Source organism: Gobio gobio, assembly GCF_949357685.1.
Source record: "Gobio gobio genome assembly, chromosome: 5".
In the NCBI taxonomy this organism is placed as follows: domain Eukaryota; kingdom Metazoa; phylum Chordata; class Actinopteri; order Cypriniformes; family Gobionidae; genus Gobio; species Gobio gobio.
Window position 1 is genome coordinate 18,279,681 of NC_137101.1, and position 24,236 is coordinate 18,303,916.

The 24,236-nt window shown below is 39.5% G+C and overlaps 1 protein-coding gene across 1 annotated transcript in view; it reads right to left on the minus strand.

The window, feature by feature from the left end:
* Positions 1-24,236, minus strand: part of sox5 (SRY-box transcription factor 5) — a 233,559-nt gene that overhangs the window by 91,661 nt on the left and 117,662 nt on the right. Inside the window, exon 5 of the mRNA XM_079817426.1 lies at positions 5,724-5,797. Coding sequence (XP_079673552.1) covers positions 5,724-5,749 — 26 coding nt within the window. The 5' untranslated portion in view covers positions 5,750-5,797. The remainder of the gene's footprint in view (positions 1-5,723; positions 5,798-24,236) is intronic.

Below are 24,236 nucleotides of genomic sequence, written 5' to 3' on the forward strand. Positions count from 1 at the left end.
GTTGAGTTCTCAAATAGTCTGAGGATTTACCTGTCGAGTATGTGAGTAGTCAGATGATGTATACCTTTCGAATAGTCAGATGATTTATCTGTCAAGTTGTTGAGTAGTTAGGTGATTTACCTGTAGATGTCAGATGATTTACCCATCAAGAGGTCGAATAATCTATCAGTTGAGTTCTCAAATAGTCGGAGGATTTACCTGTCGAGTATGTGAGTAGTCAGATGATGTATACCTTTCGATTGTCAGATGATTTATCTGTCAAGTTGTTGAGTAGTTAGGTGATTTACCTGTTGAGAAGTCAGATGATTTACCTGTAAAGAGGTTGAATAATCTATCAATTGAGTTCTTAAATAGTCTGAGGTTTTACCTGTCGAGTATGTGAGTAGTCAGATGATGTATACCTTTCGAATAGTCAGATGATTTATCTGTCAAGTTGTTGGGTAGTTAGGTGATTTACCTGTAGAAGTCAGATGATTTACCCATCAAGAGGTCGAATAATCTATCAGTTGAGTTCTCAAATAGTCTGAGGATTTACCTGTCGAGTATGTGAGTAGTCAGATGTATACCTTTCGAATAGTCAGATGATTTATCTGTCAAGTTGTTGGGTAGTTAGGTGATTTACCTGTTGAGAAGTTAGATGATTTACCCATCAAGAGGTCGAATAATCTATCAGTTGAGTTCTCAAATAGTCAGACAATTTATCTGTCAAGTTGTCAAGTAGTTAGACGATTTACCTGTTGAGAAGTTGTATGATTTACTTGTCATCTGATTACTTGTCAACGATTACTTGTCAATAGTTGGGTAATGAATTTGTTGAGTACTTGAGTAGTTGGATGATTAATTTTTTATCTGTCAAGTAGACAAAAACAACCACAATGTCCATCCCTAATACACACATTTAAAAGACACAGAGTCTGAAAGATCACAGGGATCACAGGGACATTAAAAAGCGAGAAAACTGAGTAGTGAAGAGATGAGGGGATGAAGATTTATTAGAAAAGGAGTGGAGGTGGCAGGGGGGCCCAAAACAGGAGGGCGGCAGAGAAGGTTAGACAGAATTGGGCATTGTTAAAGCGAGAGCACCACGTTCTGTTGATCCGAACTGATCCAAAGAAACAAAACCGCATTGTTCCTCGCAGATGGAAGCGAGTGTCGTCAAGGTAACCAGATTAATCTCCCCTTTCTGTGCTTCCTCCGGTGGAGAGTGCTAATCGGCGGGCTTCTTTCACGCTAAAGCTAGCCTCAAAGCCCGGCCTCTAACTAGCCCTCTAATTAGCCGCAATTACAATGAAGACAACATGATGAGATAATACAAATTTGCAAAATAATGACATACCACGACAAAATATTCCTCCTACTAAGCAGCGGGTTTGTTCTCTCTCCCTCTCTCCCTTTCTCCTCGGAGCCACAATGAGCCGGGGCCCTCCTAAAGCTGCCCGGCAGGATGGTGCTGCATTATCAGACACAGAGACTCATTGTCAGCCTGCTGTTTTCTTCAATCACCAGTCCATTGTCTGGCATCTTAAATAAAAACGACTCGAATACAAGCACACATAATGATCCCCTTCTCACCAGCATACAGAGCAGTGCGGACAACACTACACATCAAACGCGCACTCGCACACACACTGGCCCTGATGGACTCGGGCCCCGAACACACAGCAAAGGTGTTTCACAACACAATTAGTGCGAGAGAAAGCAGGATAGAGCTTGTGGGGGAGAAAAAAAGGAGGAGGAAATGATTGAGAGAACAAAAGAAAACGAACAAATGAAGGAGAGAGAGAGAGAGAGAGAGAGAGAGAGAGAGAGTGAAATGAAGGAGAAGCAAATGGAATGGGTGTGTATACAAAAGAATGATAGGAGAAGCAGACCGGAAAAAGGAGGAATGAAGGAAGGAAGGAAGGAAATAAGTCCATAGAACAGAGATGAGTGATGGAACAGCCTGTTTGTTTTCATCTGGTTAGATCAAATTAAACAGCCCTCAGTCAGCTAGACAACATGCACTTATGCCATCAAACAAGACAGATACAAAGAGAATGACTGATAGGATATAACAGACTGAGAGAGGGTGTAAGAACAGACACGGATATAGAAATGTATGAAGAAGGGTTCGGATACAAGGCTGTCATTTTGAAACCCCAAATATGATGAACCCGTTCCGAGGAATCCCATTAATATCGATGCAACTATTCTTGAACTTAATCTGTGGTAATTCACTTCCACCCCCCACAATCCTGTATATACAGATTTGTTATGAAAAAAATATATAATAAAACAATTCAGAAAATGTGTTAAATTGCATTTAATTAAATTAGTATGATAACTTTGACAGCCCTAAAATCATATATAGGCTATATTTATGTATTTAAGGATCATATACTACTAGGTACAGATGATGTCTGACCTGTATTGAGATTCACACACTACACACACCACACGCTTCCTATAGAAAAAAAACTTTAACAGCTACCCTGATGATAATATGATGCCTTAAGTTATTTAAAAGTACAAATCAGCCCACATTGTTAACCTCAGCAAACCTGTTAAATGATTTCGCGGACTGTCACACTGCATCTCTCTCAAGCGCATGAAGATGGCTGTCAGTGATTGGACGAGCCATTTTTCAATCTCCAATCACAAAGCATTACTCACGATTTCTACAACAAACTTACTGACCTAAAGCTCAGGTCAGCATGTATGTGACACTGTGTGCTAAAGAGACGAGAACAGGCAATGCAAAGACTTTATCCTTAGAAGCGGTTATGAAAAAGCATCAAAAAGACCCCCATCAGAGACAGTCAGCCTCACAGCGCTGTTTGAAGTCTATTCCTCGTCATTAACCCAACCTGCATTCATTAACACAAACACAGTGGCTGTACTCAGAAGACACCGCTCCCCTGATTCCTTTTTCCCCTGTTGTTTTTCCTGATACACCTTATTAGGGATTGCACTTCTCAAACCAAATAATTATTTCAAAGTCATTAAAAGAAAAAGGAAAAAAAAACGAATAATGACACTGGGAACACTGGAGATTTGCTCTCCTTCTGAAACGGAGATATTTCCCCTTTGCTGTTGTGTAAACACAAGTTCAGCACGTAATGAGAAGAAACGAATAAAAGCTGAGACACCTGAACTAGAGCCCAGACCGGATATTAATCTCAGCATTTCTGCGAGCTGATGTTTTTAATTAATTGCTATAAAACACAATAGACTAACTTCTAAAGATACATAAGCAGACTGATATTCATTATGTCAGGAATTTAAAAAGTTTAATTTTCATATTTAGTCCAAGCTTGTGGACATTCTGAAATCTCATCTGTCCATGATTGACTAATATTTCTACCAGAGATCTGTAATTTCCAAATAACTATTGCAATAAAATACAAAATATCTTTCTCTTTTCTTCATTCTTGCAGTGCGTGTGCAACAGTCAGTTTCTGTAAAGACACATACCTTAAAAACCTTGGCTACAAACAAGATGTTGAACATTTCTGCTGTTATTGCAGAGGAAAAACATCATACTGTACAGTTCACTGAATACACAGTTACAGCTGGTGACAATGTCACACTTGTCACACTTTATACAATGGAGCCTACCATAAATAGCCTAGTGTAGGACTTTCAGCTAAATTTAATCAGAAAAAAATTATGACAAATGTAAAATTTAATGTATACAAATATGAAAACATTGTTTTGGGCAACCAATTTACTAACATCTATAAAAAAATATATGGTATGATCAAGTTCTGTGAGATATGTTACCAGAAAAAAATAAACCGAAACCAAAGCTAGAGAAAACACACACACACACACACACACACACACACACACACACACACACACACACACACACACACACACACACACACACACACACACACACACACACACACACACACACACACACACACACACACACACACACACACACACACACACACACACACACACACACACACACACACACACGCGCGCATACACCAGAGGTGGACAAAGTACACAACTCTATTACTTGAGTAAAAGTAAAAGTACTACTAGTCAAACATTACCCCGTTACAAGTGAAAGTTCTAAAAACAGATTTTTACTTAAAGGGTTAGTTCACCCAAAAATGAAAATTCTGTCAAGACCTCCGTTCATCTTCGGAACAGAAATGAAGATATTTTAGTTGAAATCTGATGGCTCTGAAAGGCCTCCATTGGCACAATGGCACTTTACACTCTCATGAACCTTAAAAGGTACTAAAGACGTCGTTACAAAGTCCATCTCACTACAGTGGTTCTAAAATAACTTTATGAATCGGCGAGAATAGTTTTTGTGTGCAAAAAAACCCTAAATAGCGACTTATATAGTGATGACGATTTCAAAACAAGGCATCATGAAGCTTTGAAGTGTTATGAATCAGCGAGTCGAATCAGCGGTTTGAAACTACTGAAATTTGGCGGTTTGACACGCGATCCGAATCATGATTTGGCTCACTGATTCATAACGCTTCGAAGCTTCATGATGCCTTGTTTTGAAATCGCCATCACTATGTAAGTCGTTATTTAGGGTTTTTTTGCGCACAAAAACTATTCTCGCCGATTCATAAAGTTATTTTAGAACCACTGTAGTGAGATGGACTTTGTAACGACGTCTCTAGTACCTTTTAAGGGTCTTGAGAGTGTAAAGTGCCATTGTGCCAATGGAGCCATCAGATTTCAACTAAAATATCTTCATTTCTGTTCCGAAGATGAATGGAGTTGAACATTTTTGGGTGAACTAACCCTTCAAGTAAAAGTACAGAAGTATTTGTTTTAAGTTTTAAAAGTACTTAAGTATCAAAAGTAAATTTTCTTATTTTATTATTGTTGTATTGTTGTATAAATGCACATTATGCCACCATGGTGGTTTAAGCCAGTCAGTGATGCTCCATCCGACATGCTAGCATACGACTACCTTAAACTAATTTAAATACTTGTATAAAACTTACAACGCTCTTTAAAAAGCTGATGTCACTTTAATGCCAAATGCACGGATCCAATACACTGATACACAATCTGTTTACTCTTCTCTTTCTCCCAGACGTTTACATTTTTGAACCTTTTATGAGCCATGCATCAAGTGTATGCCAACTAAACTAATCTTTAATCTTTTCAGAAAACTGAAACATACTTTTTAAGTTTGGCCATGGGTGCACACACTGCGCAGAGGAATCACCGTCTTCCATTTTGCTATAAACTGATCAGTGTTCAAAAAATGTTGGGAAACTTCACATGACCCTATTCAAGAGTGATTACTGATAGGCTGTCTGCAAAAAAACAACAACAAAAAACATTTTAAAGAAGAAAAATTCATCCACTGACTTTCAAAGCTGCTACAGAAACGACTTTCTACTTTGAGGACCTTGATAGAAATGTAGAGGAGTAAAAAGTACGATATTTGTCTTTCAAATATAGTGAAGTTAAAGTCAAAGTTTCCCGAAAAAATAATACTCAAGTAAAGTACAGATACAAGTAAAGTTACTTGAGTACTGTACTTAAGTACAATGTACTTAGTTACTGCCCACCCACCCACACACGTCCTTGTAATTTGGACATTTAACTCAAAGTCCTTGTGATAACTTCCCTGTGTGACAACAAGCCCCAGTTTCCTGTATATGGTGTGGAAATTAGATGCGTCTGTTTACTAGATTTTTTATTTTTGTAGTAAAATCTCAGAAGTGACCATGAGCTGCGATTCTTACCTGTCTTCAGCTTCACCTGTCTTCATTCCTCTCTATAGTGAGCGTGAATGTGTGGCCAGATCGCTCTGAACAGTCTGCAACACATTACAGAATTCAGATTAGTGTGCACATGCACAGTGCCTTTATGTTCTTCATTTTTACTGTGTACATCAGTTACCTCAGGAACCGTGTGTGTTAGAACAAGAACTGCAATGCAAAGAAAAAGGCCAAAAGAATCATATGAATCAAAAGAAACTGAGCAAAGTGTTTGTCCCTCAGAGTTAATAGAATTTGGACACATTTGTCAGCAGTCATGTCAGATGTTATTCTCTGAGTCTCTGTCATCGTGTATCTTCATTTTTGTCAATTTTCCCCCATTAAGTTTTGAACAGCATTTAAGTAATTTGAGAGTTTTGAGACTGAATGGGCCACTCCAAAACATTAACCAATATGGTTTCAAGCCACTCCAGTCTGACTACTGCAGCATGTTACAGGTCATTGCCCTGTTGGAATCTGAATCATCTTCCAGGTCCGGGCACTCATCCGGATTTCAGCACACTTTTCTCCAGGGTTTATCTGGACTAAGCTCCATCCATTTTCCTCCTCTATCCTTATGAGTTTTCCAGTTTCCAGAAGGATCCACAAAGTATCCACCATGTTTCACTGCAGGGATGCTGCATACTGCCTGAGGCTCAAACATTTTGGTATTATCAGGTCATTGAAAATATCTGCAAAATGAAGCTGTTACATCCCTATGGGCAAACTTCAGCCTAGAAGTGACATGAGTTCTTTCAACAAAGGTTTATTTTTGCAACCTTTCTGGCAGCAAGATTGATGAATTGAACTTGCCATTGCTAATGCTCAGCTTTTTGTACTCAATATATATACAGTGAGGAAAATAAGTATTTGAACACCCTGCTATTTTGCAAGTTCTCCCACGTAGAAATCATGGAGGGGTCTGAAATTGTCATCGTAGGTGCATGTCCACTGTGAGAGACATAATCTAAAAAAAAAAAATTCCAGAAATCACTATGTATGATTTTTTAACTGTTTATTTGTATGATACAGCTGCAAATATGTATTTGAACACCTGTCTATCAGCTAGAATTCTGACCCTCAAAGACCTGTTAGTCTGCCTTTAAAATGTCCACCTCCACTCCATTTATTATCCTAAATTAGATGCACCTGTTTGAGGTCGTTAGCTGCATAAAGACACCTGTCCACCCCGTACAATCAGTAAGAATCCAACTACTAACATGGCCAAGACCAAAGAGCTGTCCAAAGACACTAGAGACAAAATTGTAAACCTCCACAAGGCTGGAAAGGGCTACGGGGAAATTGCCAAGCAGTTTGGTGAAAAAAGGTCCACTGTTGGAGCAATCATTAGAAAATGGAAGAAGCTAAACTTGACTGTCAATCTCCCTCGGACTGGGGCTCCATGCAAGATCTCACCTCGTGGGGTCTCAATGATCCTAAGAAAGGTGAGAAATCAGCCCAGAACTACACGAGAGGAGCTGGTCAATGACCTGAAAAGAGCTGGGACCACCGTTCCAAGGTTACTGTTGGTAATACACTAAGACGTCATGGTTTGAAATCATGCATGGCACGGAAGGTTCCCCTGCTTAAACCAGCACATGTTCAGGCCCGTCTTAAGTTTGCCAATGACCATTTGGATGATCCAGAGGAGTCATGGGAGAAAGTCATGTGGTCAGATGAGACCAAAATAGAACTTTTTGGTCATAATTCCACTAAACGTGTTTGGAGGAAGAAGAATGATGAGTACCATCCCAAGAACACCATCCCTACTGTGAAGCATGGGGGTTGTAGCATCATACTTTGGGGGTGTTTTTCTGCACATGGGACAGGGCAACTGCACTGTATTAAGGAGAGGATGACCGGGGCCATGTATTGCGAGATTTTGGGGAACAACCTCCTTCCCTCAGTTAGAGCATTGAAGATGGGTCGAGGCTGGGTCTTCCAACATGACAATGACCCAAAGCACACAGCCAGGATAACCAAGGAGTGGCTCTGTAAGAAGCATATCAAGGTTCTGCCGTGGCCTAGCCAGTCTCCAGACCTAAACCCAATAGAGAATCTTTGGAGGGAGCTCAAACTCCGTGTTTCTCAGCGACAGGCCAGAAACCTGACTGATCTAGAGAAGATCTGTGTGGAGGAGTGGGCCAAAATCCCTCCTGCAGTGTGTGCAAACCTGGTGAAAACTACAGGAAACGTTTGACCTCTGTAATTGCAAACAAAGGCTTCTGTACCAAATATTAACATTGATTTCCTCAGGTGTTCAAATACTTATTTGCAGCTGTATCATACAAATAAATAGTTAAAAAACTCATACATTGTGATTTCTAGATTTTTTTTTTTAAGATTATGTCTCTCACAGTGGACATGCACCTACGATGACAATTTTAGACCCCTCCATGATTTCTAAGTGGGAGAACTTGCAAAATAGCAGGGTGTTCAAATACTTATTTTCCTCACTGTATATATTCAGTACAGAAAGTATATGTATAAGAAAAATTGCAATTTATAATATGCAAATTTTATTTAAAAATGGGATCCTGGACCACAAAACCAGTCATAAGTCGCACAGGTATATTTGTAGCAATACATTGTATGGGTCAAAATTATTGATTTTTCTTTTATGCCAAAAAAATCATTCGGATATTTAGTAAAGATCATGTTCCATGAAGATATTTAGTAAATTTCCTTCCTTCCTATCAAAAATTAATCTGGACAAATTTAAAGGCGATTTTCTCAATATTTAGATTTGTTTGCACCTTCAGATTCCAAATTTTCAAATAGTTGTATCTCAGCCAAATATTGTCCTATCCTAACAAACCATACATCAATGGAAAGCTTCTTCAGATGATGTATAAAAATCAATGACCAATGACCCTTATGACTGGTTTTGTGTGTCCAGGGTCACAAATGGTCCTCATAAAATATATAACAATTATATAATAAATAATTAACAATATAATTATTATAAATATAATGCATGGCTATTTCTATTATAATATTCATAATTTATAAGAGGTAAAATATTATTAAATGTTATGGTTGGAATTAATACAATAAAAAATATTTAGTATGGAAAAATGTGCATATATACTATGCATATTTTTACAGCTACATATGTATAGTACAATCGGAATGCAAAAAAAAATCTAAATAAATCAGTATCAAAAATTGATAAACAAATGTTTTACATTTTAATAAATATTAAACTATTCATTATTATTACATTCAAATATTAAAGAAATAATAAATATAATGATACAAAACTATTCATCTAAATGTGTGTGTGTGGATGGAAGGGTTACCTTTAATAGGCCCTATGTGTATGTATGCATGTATGTCTGTGTGTAAGAGGGAACGATAGAGACAGAGAGAGAAGAGAAACGGGGGATGTGGGTTAATATGTGTGACTTGGTGACTGAGGATCATTACGAGATGAAAGGAATGATGTGCAGGGCCCATAATGAGACTGCAGTGTGATTAATACTGACACTGTGAGCTGTCTCTAATTACTCTAATTCAATCAGCCCTGTTCTACACACATTCACACACACAGATAACACACTTACATAAGTGCACATCTACAATATCCTCTTGTCTCTCTCAAATACAGATGTAGACTCTCAGACAGAGGCTGCTGCAACTTGTTCTTTTAAATGGGAGCTGAAGCATCTGGACTGACCTCGACAGGCTGCAGAGAGACGCAGTCAACCATTTAAAACGGCATCCAAACGGTTAGTGAAAGAGAACACAACTACAAATATAAACAGGAAGTTATGCTACAAGCAGAGGTCCAGATATACGTGTGTGTGTGTGTGTGTGTGTGTGTGTGTGTGTGTGTGTGTGTGTGTGTGTGTGTGTGTGTGTGTGTGTGTGTGTGTGTGTGATAGCACTGGGAAACCCTGCCGGGGTGTATGCGAGCGTCTTCCTTGACTCGCTGGTGAAAAATCACTGCGTTTCTTTGAAGAGAAATCTCCCTCCTGTCGTAATTAGCTGCGCTGCTTGACTGACGACCTCGTTAACGAGTGGCATCATGCGATTCAATTTCTCCATTTTTTTGTGCAGGAATCTGAAAGGATGTTGCTGCTAATTATCATAATTAAGACAGCTGATTTGTTCGCTTGTACATGGGGAAGGATGGCTTTAATTAACCGAACGGTTCTGGAATAGATTTGGACTCGACACTCGAGTCTGACACTGTTTACTCTGTGCTGTTTACACGACGATCGAGTGCGATAAAATGGTGTTTTTCTGCTCTCGCTCTCCTACTGATATGCAAACATACAGCCACACGAGTTAAAGGATAATCTGTATTTGCTAAGAAACAGAAACAAAGATAAATTCCCTGTCATTTTGCGCGCGATGAGGCCCCCGATATAAGAAGGTAAAAATCAGCAAGTCTCAAGGAACTTTGCCATCGTAAAAACAAGCAGGAAACAATTCATCCCGTTTCTTAAAAGGACAATACACCCGAAAATGAAAAAGAGGTCACTATTTAATCACCCTCATGACATGACATTATTTGACAATGACATCAAGCACCTTTCACTCTTGCATGTAATCAGTTGTAATGGGGCAAATTTAAATGTGCAAAAGCGCAAATGAGATTTGACGGAGATTCCCATTGTGTAATGTCTTTCAGTCTGTTCCTCACATAAAGTGATCATTTAGCTTCAGAAGACTTGTAGCACACCAATCATATGAACTTTCTATATGGTGTTGCTTTGTACTTTTTTGATCCTTACTGCCCTTAGGTCGCAATATGCTTTACTTTTATTGAAAAAGAGCAGCGTGAACATATTTCAAAGCATCTTGTTTTATGTACCACGTAGTCAATTTACTGGTATTTGCGGCAATATTTAACGGCCAAATAAAGCATGTCTTAAACCAGACACAAATTTGCTCTGCTCTTGGTAGATTGGGCATTGGTCATTACGGAAATCATCCGGCTGCATCCGTGTTCTTTAAATTGGGCATCGTCAGCAGATCACGCACGGAACTTTCCACTCTCATCAACGCTAATTTGCCCTATTTAGTAAATCTGGCCCTTAGAAACTTCAACAAACTTCTTTTATTTCGGTTAGTTTAAGTTTAACTGTTTTCATTGATTTGATGTTAAATAGTTTTAGTTTTAGTTGACAACAACACTGCTTCTTTAGTGTGCAAATTGATATTTTTGGGTGAAGTTTAACCAAAAGTTTTATGACAACACTCAGGTTATAGTCGGGGTTCCAGTGTGTACAAAAGTGGCAATGTTGGCCTGTATATATAGACATGCATACATATGTGTGTGTGTCCAAGGTGAGAACAGTTAGTAAGTGGGACGAGAAGCTTTAGACATTACCGGGTGAAAGGCTCTTTGTTGGACGGAGAAGAGGAAAGGGGTAGAGATGAAGGGGGGTTAGTCGAGCAGGATAATGCACTTCATTGTGTTTAGTGGAGGAATGTGCAGAGGTATGGTTCAAATCAATGCCCTGCACACTGCCATTGTCCCGCCCTTGTAGCCCCTCGCTACCTTAGCGACCCCCTGCCGGAATTAGCATGCTCCGCCCCCGAGCCTGCACTTGAAGGAAGAAAGCGATTAAACTGGACCTGAGGGTAATCTCTCCGTTTGTGTGTGTGACTGTGTGCTAGAGTGTGCGAGGCTCGATGTATAACAAGGAGCAGACGTAAGATGGGGCCCAGCTCTAGTCTGCCACGACTTGGCCTTAATTAGAAGAGACACAAACGGTGGGGTAGTAAATTAGTACTGTAACCGTGCACAAGTCACTCCAAACCAGACGCACACACAAACGCAGTCATCAGAGAAGGACTTCGGGGTCAAAGGCCACTGACTGAAAGACGAAAAAAATGCCACAGGAGGCCCACAGTCGAACCTTAAAACAGACGGAGACACAATACACACATTCAGCTGTATCCGATCTATATCTATTCCCTGCCCTCTTTCCTAAATACCAGCTTTCACACACCAGGGACAGAATTATTTATTTATAAGTGCAGTCCAGGCCGCTGTGAAAGAGTTTCAGGGAAGTTATGCGTTGTCATACTTACATTTGTTGATCTTGTGTTTTTATATTCAACATCAACATATTATTATGCAATGGTATTGGTCCACTGGTTAGTTTTTAGGTTTATTAATGGAATTATTCAGTCACATGACTTTATAGTTATATGAATTCCTTTAACTAGGAATTGATGTGGTAGTATAAGCAAACCTATAAGCATAGGTCAATAACATGATGCTATTTTTTAATTTCAAAATATGAATGAATTCAAAGTGACACTAAAAATTCAATTCATACATACAATGACTTGAATATATATTTTCTATGAAGAGCATGCTTTTTATTTCTGAATTTAAATTTATCTGGACCTTTTTTTAATATTCATAAGTCATAAGTCTATATCAGAAAGAAGAGAAAAGGTCTAAATAAAAGAATGAAATTATTCAAAAGAAAACAGGATTAATTAATTTGGTATAATCTTTAATTATAATTTCTCTGAAAAATAAAACAGCTTATTAATATTGAAATATATTTTGTCCACCAAATCAAAACCATATGGCCGACTAACGTGCAGAAGAAACAAAACTGGCAATAAAAAAACAATAATAGAGAGGACCATAATTGATATGCACGTTTTCTTAACAAAAATATAACATATCCACCTCAAGCAAGCATGTATGTTTTTATGCACATTTTGGACATTTTATTCAGATGTGGCATTCCATTAATTTTAATGTAATTTCTCGAAATTTGTATAAAAATATGTGGAAGGAAGCCCATCTATTGATTAATCTATTGATTTGTGTGTGCGTGCGCGTGTGTGTGTGGGCAGATAAAATATGAACTACTGTGCTGACTGGCCATCTGAATAAAACCTCACTGTTGAGCCCTGCACACACATCTCACACACGCACGTTTCCATGTTGTATGGGGACTTCCCATAGACGTAATGATTTTTGTACTGTACAAACTGTATATTCTATCTCCTTACACTGACCCTAAAACACTTCATTAATATGATTTATAAGCCGTTTTCCTCATGGGGACCAAAAAAATGTCCCCATAAGGTCAAAATTTACTGGTATTACTATCCTTGTAGGGTCATTTGCTCCGGTAATACCGGTTCACACACCTGTCTGTGTGGTGTGTGAGGTATCTGGATGTGTGTAAGTGGTGGGGTTGAGGGGAATGCAGGATTGACTATATTTAATTAGTGTCAGTAGATGTGTCCCGCCGGAGATCACTAATTAGACTTTTACATGCTGATGTAATTACCTGAGAGTGCTGAATGCGTTTCATTTAATGCAGCCCTCCCATTTCTAAACAGCCGTTCCGCGCAGGTAACGTGCTCAACCTGTCTGTTTCTGAATACAGGGCCCTTTGATGTGGCTCCTTCGAGAGGCACTCAGCTGTGTCTAGCCACATGGCCTTGTAGAACAGCACAACATTGAGGCCAGCCTTGTACAAACAAGACACTGTGGTACAGATGCATAACTGAGAACACATCCTGACTCTTTATACAGGCCTGTCTTTGTGACAGGGTGGAAGGGCCTACAGCGCAGCTCCGCAAGGAGGCCCATCTCAGTCCCTCAGATAAAGAACCCTCATCTTCAGGTCCACAAGAGGACTAATCTTTGTGGGGAAAGCTTTCATCCTCACGTTAAATTTGCGTTTGAGTGGATTCCTATTGAAATGGCAACGAAAATTGGCCAAACAACACTAAATGTGACTGCACTTTAAGCGATTACTGTCTTAAATGCTGGTGTTCATCACATAGAGCTATTGCATGGCCTCAAAAGACTCTTTAATTTTTTATGTTTGACAGCCGTCATTCACATTCACTGTATGGAAAAGAGCAACATGAACATTCATCAAAACTACTACTTTTGTATTCAAATGATTAACAAAAAGTCAAACGAGTTTGAGAAGACATTATGGTGAGAAAATGATGACAGAATTTGAATTTTCAAGTAAACCATGCATCTAGATCTCATAACAGGCTACTTAGCGATGGCTTTAGCATGCAAGGGGGGCTCATTTTCTGAGACAAAAATATTGAATTGAGACTGTTTTGTATGCGAGCACGACACCTCCATGCAATTCTGTTAATCTGCTTGGTGACAATGGCAATTGTGAAAGACTACTTATGCATACAATTGAATTGAATCGAAATTGGAACGCCTTCCATTCGCAATGAGGATTTGGCGGCAAACCAAGCGAATCCCACACAGAAGAAAGTTTAGTGCGGAGGCACCGCCACAACTTGACATCTCACACCAGTCTGCCATTATTGCAGCACTTTTCACAGCGGTTGTAGGCCCTCGCGGCTCGTCGCTCGCTCAGACCACAGCAGTGCCCCGGCCCCTAACAGACACGGCGCGGCCATGCGGCGTAATTTAAAGGTTCGTTTTAATTGATTTCTTCCCCGAGAACATGTTTTCCGCCTCAATACAACCCTTTCTTTTCCTCTGCGTAACACACTCTCCGACTGGTTTTTGTTGTGTGCGTTTTTTTCCCCCCTTCCTTCTCCCCTCCTCTTTCTTCCAGTTCAGTCGAAAGTGCATTAGCTTCCAAACAGAGTAATGTCGGTTCGATTGTGAATCGATTGTACTCACCTCCCCACCAGCCCCTCCGCTTGAGGGGAAGAAAGGCTAAAGGGAGGGAGAAGTGTTTGTAAACAGTGTCATGGCAACTGCTGCCTCTCTGACATTGGAGCAGAACCCCCGAAGAATGCCTAGTTTTCTTTATTACATATCAACTTGTATGAATATCCTAATATTAATCACACAAACACAAATAGAAACAATTACACAAGCACACAAAACAGGACATGGACACACACACATCCACAAGCATAAACGCTTGCATTAATACACATCCACAAAGTAAAACGTGGATCCACTACAAATCATGATCTACAACCTTAAATACTGTACAGCTAAACTTGAACATTTTATGAAGCCAACCTGATAGGGTGTTGTGTATGGTTTTCAGGGTGTTGATATATTGTTGCTAAGTGTTTTTGTAGCATGTTGCTAGGTTGTTTGCTTACTGTTTTAATTCAAAAGAGCACAATTCAGTGTTATCAAAATTAATAAAAATCTAAAATATCTGGTAAAAACTGAATAATAAACATAAAACTGAAAAGACATTTTTGTGACTCCAAAGCTAACTGAAATGATTTTAGTTTTTGATATCTTAGTGCACATTGTATATTATAAAACTTGCTTGTCTGCATTAAACATGAAAATGCAGATTAAATAAATTAAATAATTAAATCGTGTTTAAATTAAAGCTGCAGTCTGTAACTTTTTGCGCTCAAGCGGTTAATAAACAGAACTGTATGTGTCTTGTGAAAAAAACATTGCAGCCGGAGCTACTTCTCTCTGTTTATGTCTATGGCGAGTCACGCAGGGACTGTGCTCCTCCGCAGCGGTTCCTACCAGACCGGTCTAAAATAGTCCCAATATAAACACTTATTATAAGTGTACCATAATGATTTAGGGTAAGACAAAAACACAGGTTGTAAAATGGATTCATGCTGTACATTCTCATTATATAATTTTTAGCAAATCTTGAACACAAAAAATGTTACGGACAGCAGCTTTAACCCCCTCGAGTCGGCAGTCGCGCCGGCGCGTTCGACTCACTTTTTTTTTTATCAGTGCCAAAGAGACTCAAATAACTCTGTTGTTTTTTATCATTCAGGCAAGTGTTATACATCATTATAATCTGTTAAGTTTCTTTTTTTGTGTGTGTGTACAGTCACAATAAAAACAAAACGTGCAGCTTTTTGCAAATTGATCTTTATACTATAACAAAATTAAATCATCATTCAATTAATTAAAGTTAACTTTGGCAGCCATAACATATTAAACTAAATATGAAATACTATTAAAAAAAAACTAGTAAAAATAAAGCAAATTAATTACAAAGGGAAAAAAAACAAAACATTATGTGAAAAGACAGAAATAAAACAAACAAAAAAATAAAGAAAAAACACTGTAATAATACTGGCCCAAATTAATTCAATATGAAATGTTTGGCCTTGGAAATGACTCACCCACTTCCCCACCACGTGAAAATCCTTTGTTTTTACTTAGAAAAGTAAAAACACACCTCATACTCCTCATTATTTGAGGAATCTCCATGTCCATGCAACAGATTGTGTGGTGAGTTTAAGACTATTGACGTGTGTTCAAACCTACTTCAGGTATAAAGGACCTAATGCGTTTAGAGTTACTGTATGGTCAACGAACAGGGAAAGGTACCGCGTCTGTCTCACAAACTACAATGTCCAATTCTCAGACTGCACAAACAAGTCATAAAAATACCAGAGGGACACACAAAATCCCCCCAGATTCCCCCCGTCCCCCACCACCATACCCCTCTCGTCTCTTTGTTACAAAGAATGCTATTCAGTACCCAGTGACTTCTCTTACACGGCAGAGGCCATCTTAATGAACAATAGCCTGCATGGAAACAAAAGGCAGATTATTAAGTTGGAAGATGAGGGGGGAAGCATGTGAGAACGAGAGAAAGTGACAGAGCGATAGAGAGAGAGAGAGAAACGTGGCAGTCTCTATGGCCAGCCACACATCTGGTGGCCATGTGTGGCGTTGAGTGCTAATGATGGTCTTCCTGAACTCTCCACAATTAGCCGTGGCCCAGAGAGAGCGTCTCTCCACGGCCCAGCGGAGGAGGGGGGTGGCAGGGCTGCCGCCACTGTCCGTCTCTGGCCTTCAAAGAGCGGACACTTCCATTTCCACCATCAGTGGCTCAAAACTAACTAACAACCCATAAAAGTCTTTAACAGTCCTCTGCAGTGCTTTGAACAGACAACTAGTCATGATTCAAGCAGCCAGTGAAAAGTAGTAAGTAATAAAAAGTTTTAAAAGATGACAAAAACATTCCTTGCAACACAAGGAAGATTATGGCATCTGCGTGCACGACCCGCTCTTTGGTTCTCCCTCAAGAGAAACCAATATCCAATACGCCGAAGGCAACACGTCCACTAAGAGCGCAGACGAAGACGTTAATTTGTCAACTTTACAAAAAGCATAGAGTCAATTTGTCTGGGTCTGTGTTCCAAATAACCGTGGTGAACTCGCTTGCATGCTCACAGGCACCTGGATTCTTTAAGGGGGCGACAAATGGTCAAGGTTTCCATCCATTTCATTCAGGATGACACTCAATACAATTTCAGCAGTTTTGTATAAAGGTGTGGGAGGCTTTCTTCTCAGGAGATTGGCTCCAGACATGAAACCATCATGGTGATACAAATAGAAGATGGAGAATAAAGCAAAGCAAAAGAGACAGAAAGGGGCAGGGGGTGGGGGGGATTGGAGAAAAAGAAGAAGATAGATGGAGAAACGCTGAGAACTTTAACCTGTTAATCAAACTGCGCTGAAGAACATGATGCTTTTAACAAGGATTTCATTTATTTATGGTGGGCTCAGAGCCTGAGATCACAACAAAAATCGAACGGAATAAACAGAAGTTTTAGGGATTTGTTAACATTCAAACAATAAGCACAGTGATCATGTGACCCATTCAAATGAAGCATAAGATGCTCTGCGCATCATTCTCAAATTATGCAGAATATACAATAGGTAACCAAAAACGACTAACACAAAAGTAGGTTTAGGAGTTTTCAAACTACAGTTCCAGTCAGCATCCATCCACACCTTAGATTCCTGGCCCACGTATGTCTGTGTGTGTGTGTGTGTGTGTATGTCTTTAAGTGTCAGAGAACCACAGGAAACGAACGGAGGACTGCACCATTCAGTCATTTTCACTTTCCGTCTCTCGTTCTCCATTTTTCAGAGTGACTGCGCACAGAGGGAACAGCGCGAGATCAATACGGCTGAACTTCAGCCTTCGATCTCCTCAGTGCCACACCGTTACCACGGAGACAGGAGCTCTGGTCCCCAAGCGGCGGAAACCACTGGAGTGAATGGCTGCATGTCCCGTGATCGGCGGTTTGTGCAGTTACTTTGCACTCTAGGTGCCAAAATCTTAAGGGCTTTAAACACGGCATCGGTGGAGGTATGAATAACCATGCTAATAACCTTCTGATGTGTTAACTGAGTTAAATTCGGCTTTTATGAGTTCCTGCTGGAATTCCAACCTTTCAGCACAGGGGGTTTCCTCTGAGTAGACCCTATCTAGACTCACATAGCTAGACTTTAGACAATTGCTGTGAAGTCTGGTTTACTTTGTAGCTCATTCTGGCTAAGAACTGTCTACACACGCAGGAAAAGATCACCTGAATATGTAAAGTGAACATCCACAGTTGGTTTCCACCCTGATGAACTTCAAATCCAAAAGGTCCATTAGGACCAAATCAGTCAAATGAAGATCTACAGTACCTAAGGTCATATGTATTGCCCATTCAATATTACTTTTCATATTATTATTATTATCATTATCAATCAAGATACAAGTTAAAAAATGTAATGAGCATTCAAGTACAGAATCGTCCTGTTCACAGGCCCGCCTCACCAATGAGCGTAATTTGATTTGTGGCATATTCACTGTCATCTTGGTGTGGAGATCAAATTTTCAGGCCAAATGACCGCAGCGAAGCATCCACTTCCTCTGCTGCCATGGCGACGAGCTGCCAGAGTGACATGGAAATATGGGAGCATCACAACAGATTATTGACACAGTTTGTAGAGCAAATTTACTTTTCAACATTTTTTTAAAGGACTTTAAAAATGCATTTTCACTTTCAGTAAGTTGTTATGGTTAGGAATAGTTTACAGGTTATAAAAAACCTGTCCCATAGCATGTGCAACACACACACACACACACGCATGCGTGTGGATATCCTTTGAATGTATTTACAGCAATTAGGTAATAGAATTCAAACAATCACATGCCAAAATAAGCTTCTTAGGCTAAAATGCAAAAGAAGTGCATTATGATTCAGATTCTTCGCAAACCACAATAAATCTCTCAAAATGCCTGTGTTTCAGTGTGTGGGTCATGTTTTGCTGACATCGTGCTGACAAGGAAAGTAAAACCTGAAATCAGCTTAATTAAACTAATACATGATGTCTTAATTAAATTAAATTGAATGAACTAATGGGATACCTCGGTTTAGGGTTAGGGGATAGAAAATATCATTAGCTCAATACAAGTCAATGGATAGTCTATGACATGAAAACAAACAATATGAGAGAGACAACTGTATTGTGAACTTTGCACTTTAGGGCCTGTTAAAGGGACGGACTGAAAACTGGTCAGACTGACAGACCCAATCCATGACATTTCTATTTCTCCACAGTTACACACTAGTATGTGAACACACAAACAATTTTAGTTTGAGTCACAGAACAGAACAGCTACTGAGTGTCTAGCATATTACACGTTTATATAAATACACTTTCTAAACAAGAATTCAAGATGAAACAAGGATCTATATAAAGGTTAAATTTCTTAAAATCATCAACCATGCTGCATCCCAATTCGCCTACTTATACTACGCCCTAAAAGTATGTACTCGTTTTGTGAAGAAAAAGTACATCATCTTGAGTGTTAGCAGAAGAGCAGACAAGCTTTGGTACATACTATCACGTCATAAAATAGCGTCTTTAACGGTTGCTCTCCGTCGCTTAGTTACACGCATCCTGTCACCGTAAACTGGCCAGTCAATCATCTTTTCATAGTTAACATCCTTCACATTTAATTTCCAACCATATCAGAGAGAAATGCAGCAGCACGTTGATCTGCAGTCATGGGTATTTCAAGTTGGAGACTCTCCTCATATTAATGCATAACTAGTTAATGGCCAATGATCTTTATAAAAGTTAGCATTGTTGTTGCAGATTAAATATAACACATATTAAGTAACATTAAATAACTATTTTTTATCAAGTTGAATGATTATAAATCACTCAAACCCAAACCCCGGTCGCGCACATCCGTCACATTTTGTAGTATTTTGAACACTTTTTAAAAATGTACTAATTCCTCCTGAATCTATGCAATGGGTTGTGGGCAATTTTAGCCTTTATAGTGTGCACGGATCCACACTTCAAACATCTACCGGAAATATTAGACCATCCGGGGACTTCTGGTATACTCTTTTTAACATACTATGCTTTGGGACAAACTTATTTCAAATCTCAAATACTATTTAGGATGGATAATATGGATACTGGGACGCAGGGCCACTGTCCTGCAAAGTTCAGTGGCTGCGTCCGAAATTGCAAACTCTTGAGTAGGTACTTATTTTAAAGTAATTACTTCACGACCGCTAAAAAGTATGTTCTAAATAGTATGAATGTAACCTGGACGTATTACATTCGCCTTGGCCTTATGGGATAGTAAAGTGTCCATCATATGCACACTTCAGAATCTCGCCGGAAGTAGTAAGTCAAGCGGGTACTTTTTGCTTACTCTTTTATTAGCATGAAAATGTAAATTTAGACTCTTCTTTTGCAATATACTGTTTTTCACCTACTATATAGTAGGGAAGTATGCGATTTCGGATGCAGAAGGTGAGTGCCCAGGAGTAGGGTTGATTGCAATATACTTTAATGGGTTATTTCAATTTTTCTAGTGATTAAGTATGGTTACGATAACTGTTTAATAAATAAAACTTCATTTAAAAAAAATAGTTAAAAACAAAAATAAATTAAAACTAAATCCATACAAATGATCTCATGATGGGAACCCCTACAGGTTTCTATGCATGATAGAACCCTTTAAAGGGATAGTTCACCCAAAAATGAAAATTAGGCCTTGATTTACTCACCCTCATACGTGTATACAACATTCTTCTTTCAGACAAATAGAATCAGAGTTATATTAAAATAACGTCCTGGCTCTTCAAAGCTTTATAATGGCAGTGAATGGCTGATCTGTTTTGAAGTTCATAAAAGTGCATCTATCCATCATAAATGATATCCACACGGCTCCGGAGGGTTATATAAAGGCCTTCTAAAGCAAAGTGATGCGTTTGTGTGAGAAAAATATCCATATTTAAAAAAAACGTTGAAAACTAAAATAACTAGCTGCCGGTAGACGTCTATGCACGTCGACTTACGGCAAAAGAGTAACCCATGACGCGATATATGACGCAGGATGTAGGAGTATCGCATTTCTCTTTAAAACTTCTCTTTTTAGACTTCTAATTCATGACAGCTTTTTTTGTTTTGTCTCTATCCTCTGCGATTCGCTGTTCGTCAATACGTCGTGTGTCAGGTCAAGGGTTACTCTTTTGCCGTAAAACGATGCGTACGGCCATCTGTCGGAAGCTAGTTATTTTAGTTTATAAATTTTAGTTATTTTTGGGTGAACTAACCCTTTAAGGTTCTATATAGAAACTTTTCTTCTAAGAGTGCAGAGTGACACAAACAGGGAAAAAAATCCCAGTGCTGTTAAATACTAGGACTCTTGGAAAGATGCTCGACCAATAAAATTCATGGGCAAGAACTAACTGTTGTACAAAAACAACTACTACAACAACATCAACAACAACAACAGACGTCTAGGTGTGTCCTCATTTAAATAGCCAGGCAAAGTGTAGGTGTGTGTGTGTGTGTGTGTGTGTGTGTGTGTGTGTGTGTGTGTGTGTGTGTGTGTGTGTGTGTGTGTGTGTGTGTGTGTGTGTGTGTGTGTGTGTGTGTGTGTGTGTGAAAAGCGGCACTGCTCTCATTCAAGCAGAACGCAGGATGGTTTAAGAGTTTAAGAGGGAATCATATTCTTGATAAAGATTACAGAGATAGAGGGAGGGAAAAGGACAGGCAAGACAGAGACAAAGCGAGTGTGAGTGTAAACGTGTATGTGTGTGTGACCATGGTGATGGAACTGTAGATCCTCTTTGCTCTGGCACTAAAACAACCATCTGCTGAAGCTTTGTTTTTCAGACCTGCGACAACAACGAACCAGCTGTACGGGTCTGCGGGCATGTGTGCCCGTGCCTGCGTGTGCGCGTGCAATATGAGCGAGGCGGAAAACAAGAACGGGAGCAGAAGAAATAAAAGAGACGAACACCTGTGAGCTGCCAACACGATTCACTGCGCGAGTCACCTCTTGGTAATGAATACATTAGAAGCGGAGTAGCGTGTCCCAGTCCACCAGAGGACTCCGAAATGACCAGTTAGCGGTCCTTGCACCGCATCCGACGTGCTCCTCCTGGTTGCGTTTATTCCTATCCGACATAACGGGTAACAAAAGCAAATTTAACCTTGAAGAATAAACAGCACGAGTTTGAATGTGGGCCGATCTTAAAAAGGCAATTAAGCATGATGGATGGCGCTTTAATCTGCGTGCAAAAATAATTGTCTTGTTGTTTCATCTTCCGTCTTCATTATATCTAAAACTCGGCGAGGACAGAATGACAGAGGGGTGAAGTTATGCAAGGAGAAGTGCTCTTTTACTGTTCCGACACATTGTTTTTCTACTGAATTATGCTGTTATGAAAAATATATAAAAAATTATTTGGGATATTTGTATTGGTCTATTGAAACCTGACTATATAAAACATAGGGAATTAATACACTGATGGAAAGAAAATGAACTCAGAAAACGTTTTATTCCAAAGAGAAAAATACAAACTCATTTCAATCTATTCAATATCAAGGGACACTTAAGAGAGTTATTAATATATTTTTGAGTAGTATATAGCTCCAGAGCTCAAAGTTCATACCTTCTACACAATGGGTCTGTTTACAGATTTCTATGAGAGACTCCAGAAGGTCATTCAGCACATTGGGCATCATTTCTAAAGCCTGCGTTTGAATAGTGTGACTTTCACAAAGTTGCTAATGGAAAAGTTTGAGCAACATTGAGTGACACCCAGTGTTTGTTGCTTTGGTTCTCTGGATATTTCAGACGTCTTACAATAGAAAAAAGCAGGTCAGCTCAAGTCCCCGCTCTGTGTCTCCTGTCTGAGTACAATGAGGGTCACGCAAGGGCACATTCAAGTCTCTGACATGCTTACAGCACCTGATAGACTTAAGAGTCAACTCGATGAAAGAAACCGAGAAAGGAGCAGAAAGGCCATCTCTGAAGTCTCTGACTGAGATGTTGGTAGGATGCAAGATTCAGACAATTTCTACAGCACTGATGAAGGCAAATGAAACCTCACTGCTAGGTGGTTTATTGAACAGCAGTGAGCTCTATAGATTTGCATCAAGATGCAACAACAGTTGCAACCTGCTTTACTTCCATAACGTGATGGATTTCCAAGTGAGTCAAGATGGAAAAGTAAGACGAGACTTGATTCTATCTATTGAAAATGTATTGGATTATGAAAAGTGGGTCGAAAGGGTTGAAAAATAAGAGGGCTTGATGATATGAGCCAAAAAAAGGAAAGGTTGTTTAGAGGTGAAACAAGTTATTACACTTCAAACGTGTTCCTCTTTGGAATAATGGTAACACTTTATTTTGGTCCACTTTAGATATTTTACTGACTATAAGTAACTTTGCAACTACATATCAACTAGCAGTCATTAGAGTATTAGGAGTGTCTACTTAAAGGGGTGGTAAACCACGATTTCACTATTCTAACTTTAGCTAGCGTGTAATGTTGCTGCTTGAGCATAAACAACATCTGCAAAGTTACAACGTTCAAATTTTAAAGCAAAGGGAGATATTTGCTTTTAAAGAAATCAGTTTCTAAGAACTACAGCAAACGGCCAGTAGGCGACTACACACATTCCTCCAGGGTTGGTGACATCAACAGGCTCAATATTTACATAAACCCCTCCTCCGAGAATATTAAATAAGGGAGGGTGAGGCCATTTTGTATCGCGGCGCTGTTGTGGTATAAGTTAGTTAGGCTGGAGTGTTGTTGCCGCGATGCCGAGGAAACGCTGTTATTTCCATCCGGATTGCAGGTCTGGGGTACTTGCTCTGCTCAGCCTTCCTTGGGACGGGGGTGCGTTGCAGAGCGTTTAACATACAGCATGTTATATGCACGTGTGTTTGAGTCAGCGGGGAATCAGGCGCGCAGGGCTCTCTGCAGCACATCTAACAGAGGAAAACATCCACCGTCTTCGCGCTTTCAATGCCGGATTTGCACAACGTCAGGTGCGTGGATGCACGACGCGTGCGCTGCACATTTCACGGAGGACAACACAAACTTCCACAAACTTCGCGAGTTCAATACAGGATATGCACAACGGCTTGTCCTGAAAGCTGGATTTACAAACAGAAGCTGTTCACGGGCCACAACCTGTAAGTCTGATTTATATTTCATCGATGTGTTTTCCTGTAATAGGTTGTAGCAAGGAAGTAAACAGATGACAGTGCTGTTCTGCAAACCAGTCTGTTAAATGCTCATTCATACTTAACGTTATCCGACGAACACCTATCGTTACAAACACTAACGTTAAAATCTCAACAGCGAACTTGGCATTAGTGTAAATGATTCTTTGATTAGAGCTTTTATGTATTGTTTATCTTCAGGCATGCTAAACATGGTTCTGTGTGTGATTTGGCTAACTTACTAGTAAAGCCAGTGCTTAGTGTTCGTTTTGGG